Below are 3,152 nucleotides of genomic sequence, written 5' to 3' on the forward strand. Positions count from 1 at the left end.
TATTCCTAAAAAAAAATGAGTTAGCGCCATCCGGTGGCGCCCAATCTCGGCGTCACCCTCTCACATGCAATAAGTGGGAGTTCTAATAATAATGGGTACATCACAAACATGTGGTGGGGGACCACAATAATATAGGGTATATATGAGAAGGTGACGTCGAGATTAGGCGTATGAGCTAATCCAACATGGAATTTTCCGCATTCAAAAGAATCTATCCTGTATCAATCCTACTGACCCAGTTGCTGTGTTGCCGGGTCTAATTTTTAACCCTTTTTATTCATGAAAATATCCAATCTGTTTTTTTTTTTGGTGCGAAAATATCCAATCTGTTGATAGTGCTCCTAATAAACAAATAAAATAAAATAAAATACATAAATTGTAATTGTGGCCTTGTGGGCAACACTATAAATAAGGCCCCGTTAGTAACTTTTCCAAAGCCGCCCATTATTATCCTCCTCCCTAATCCCTCTCACCCTCAATAAAGCTTTCCATAGCCAACCACCACCACTGCCGCCCCGTAACATTTCAATAGTAGTAACCATGCCGCACCAAAACAGCCGGATATCGACAGCGGCGGAGGATGTTCAGCGGCTTAGAACAGTTCCGGAATTATCGGTGGCGGTTGCGAACGGCGGGGGTAATAAAGGAGTGATGAGGAAGGTTTTGATAAATGTGAGGGTACAAGGGAGTGTTGGCTGTGTTCAAGTGTTGGTTTGTTTGGATTCTACTGTTGCGGATTTGATTATGGCGGTTGTGTTGCAGTATGTTAAGGAACGCCGTCGTCCTCTTGTTTTGGCCAAGGATGTTGCCGATTTTGATCTTCATTACTCTGCGTTTACTCTTGATTGTATGCCTACTTTCTCCCTCTCTTTCACTTTCCGTGTTAATTAATTATCCGTCCCGATTATTTGTTTATCTTTAATTAAGAATAGATGACGAAGATAAATGGATTATTTCCTTGGCGAGAATATATCAATTAACGGTAAATAGAGATTTGGTCATTCAAACCAAGAGACTATTTTTTATTATTTTCTAAAAATAAAGTTGGTGTTCAATTAGACCATCTCTAAAAATATTTCCTGTTGTTCATCATGTAATCTTATATTTGATTAAAATATTACTCCATCTGTCATGGTTATTTATTTACTTTTGATTTTGTCACAAAAGACGAATCAAATATTATTTGATGACATTTGGAACCAAGTGAGGGTGGAGGATCAAATTGTTCCTCAAAAGCATTCCCAAAAAAGAAAGGCAAACAATTGACTAAAATACCCAAAATAAAATACATAAACGGTAAACAAATGACTAAGACGGAAGGAGTAAATTAGATGTATGGAATTGGAGTAAAGGGAGAGATTATTGTTAGTGTATAAATGGGAAAACTGGTAGCTGAAGCCAGCGTAAGATGATCAGGAATTGTAGTCGTAGTTGCTAATGATCATTTTTGACATGTTTGATAATTGTTGTCAGAGAATCTAATCTGTTGATCTTGATTTTGTTCTGATTTCATGATTTCTAATCTAATAATATGATTATCTAAAGTCTGATGTCCACATCTTGCTGATTTCACTTTGATAGCCTTTACATAATTTACCCCGATGCCTCGACGTTTTAGATATTTCGTTCTAACAAATGCTCCCTTCGCCCCAATCATAAAAATTGATTGGAGTGGTGAAAGTATTTTTTTTACCTAAAAAAGGCTGAAAAACAATTCTCCGTGGTAATTTATACAAAATGTGACTATTTTAACCTTAAACCACTGAAATGCAAAATTTCATCCTACTTGAAAATATCCCAATTTTTTGGGAACTAAAGTGAAATATGTGTAAAGTATGCCATTCGGTCTTTTAGAGATTATTTTTTAAAAATATCTCAATTCCATGGGCAAAATTGAATATGCCATTCGGTCTTTTAGACATTATTGAAATCATTTTTCTATTGCTACACTTGTATTTTCTTGGTCCCCTGGCAATATCTCCCAGCTTAGTGTCGAGTATCTTAGTGGAAATAATGTTTGAATATATCGTATTATATGAGCAACGAATATTGTAGCTCGTAGAGGAATGTTGGACTAACTGTTGTTCATATGACGGATTTAGGTCTGGATAGGGAGGAAAAGCTGGCGACGTTAGGGTCTAGAAACTTCTTCATGTGCAACAGGAAAGAGGTGGCGGCTCATGCACCAAACGATTGCTGTAACGATGGCGGAGCAACATCATCGTCTTGCTCAAAGGAAGCGGAAAAGGCAACTAAGTTGGGATCTCCTAACCCTTGGCTAAGGTTCATGAGTTTCTTATTGTAAAAGGGAGACACCAAATTGCGGTGAGAAAAGATTAGGGAGATGAAACATCGTACCATGGGATGAATTTTTAGCCTAACGCTTGTGTTACATGCTCTTGAGCTGTACCAACCAACCCGTAAATCCTATGGAAGAGTATCTTATTGTCAGAAGAGTTCCAGACTCTGCCATGGGATTTACAGGTTCTTACCTTATTAAAAAGAAGTTAACGAGAAGAAATGCCATGAACGTTGTTGCTTATACTATCTACCTCGCTTGTTTAAGGCTCAGACACTTGGTAAATGGTTACATCACTACATGTCCAACTGTTCGAGGGTAAAGTCGTGTGGTGTAAAACTGTAAATTTTGCAGGCAATTATGGAGTATAAGAATTCCGGCTAGGGATCAATTTCTAGTGTTTCACCTGGTCATGAATCGTGATACCTATATTTATGAAAGTAACTACGGAGTACTACTTATGTGGTGATATATGCCTAACCGCTACCGTGAAACATATTTGTAAGTGCAGTATATACAGAATATATCTCAATATCAGCACAAAATCAAAGATGCTTTAGTCATTTTTGTAGTATTACCACCTCTGTGGGTTTGTTGCAGATATTCCTTGATTTCCTCCATGTTCCTAGGTTGGAATTGTGCAATCACCAAGTTTGTATTACTTGCAATCGTGCATCACTTTGTTTTGATATGCTTGTCATTATCAAATAATTAACGAGGCTCACATGGGATATATAGAGCATAAATCAATTCCCTGTGTCTCTTAACAACCGTTGCACTAACTAGCAGTGGCCAACCTCGACTCCACCATGTCATACCCACATGAAACGACAAAACCCCTTACCTTAGATAA

At 37.7% G+C, this 3,152-nt stretch overlaps 1 protein-coding gene across 1 annotated transcript; it reads left to right on the forward strand.

The window, feature by feature from the left end:
* Positions 1–438: 438 nt before the first annotated feature.
* On the forward strand, positions 439–2,844 carry LOC141647954 (uncharacterized protein At4g22758). Its single transcript, XM_074456335.1, has 2 exons — positions 439–847; positions 2,103–2,844. The coding sequence occupies exons 1-2, from the start codon at positions 541–543 to the stop codon at positions 2,303–2,305; spliced, it is 510 nt and encodes a 169-aa protein (XP_074312436.1). The 5' UTR covers positions 439–540; the 3' UTR covers positions 2,306–2,844.
* Positions 2,845–3,152: the final 308 nt, after the last annotated feature.

The sequence above is a fragment of the Silene latifolia genome, chromosome 3, assembly GCF_048544455.1.
Source record: "Silene latifolia isolate original U9 population chromosome 3, ASM4854445v1, whole genome shotgun sequence".
In the NCBI taxonomy this organism is placed as follows: Eukaryota; Viridiplantae; Streptophyta; class Magnoliopsida; order Caryophyllales; family Caryophyllaceae; genus Silene; species Silene latifolia.

Excerpts from the sequence above, each read along its gene's own strand:
- LOC141647954 (XM_074456335.1), top strand. The coding sequence starts at position 541 with ATGCCGCACCAAAACAGCCGGATATCGACAGCGGCGGAGGATGTTCAG. Across the intron at positions 848-2,102 it reads CTCTGCGTTTACTCTTGATT|GTCTGGATAGGGAGGAAAAG; the intron begins GTATGCCTACTT and ends TGACGGATTTAG.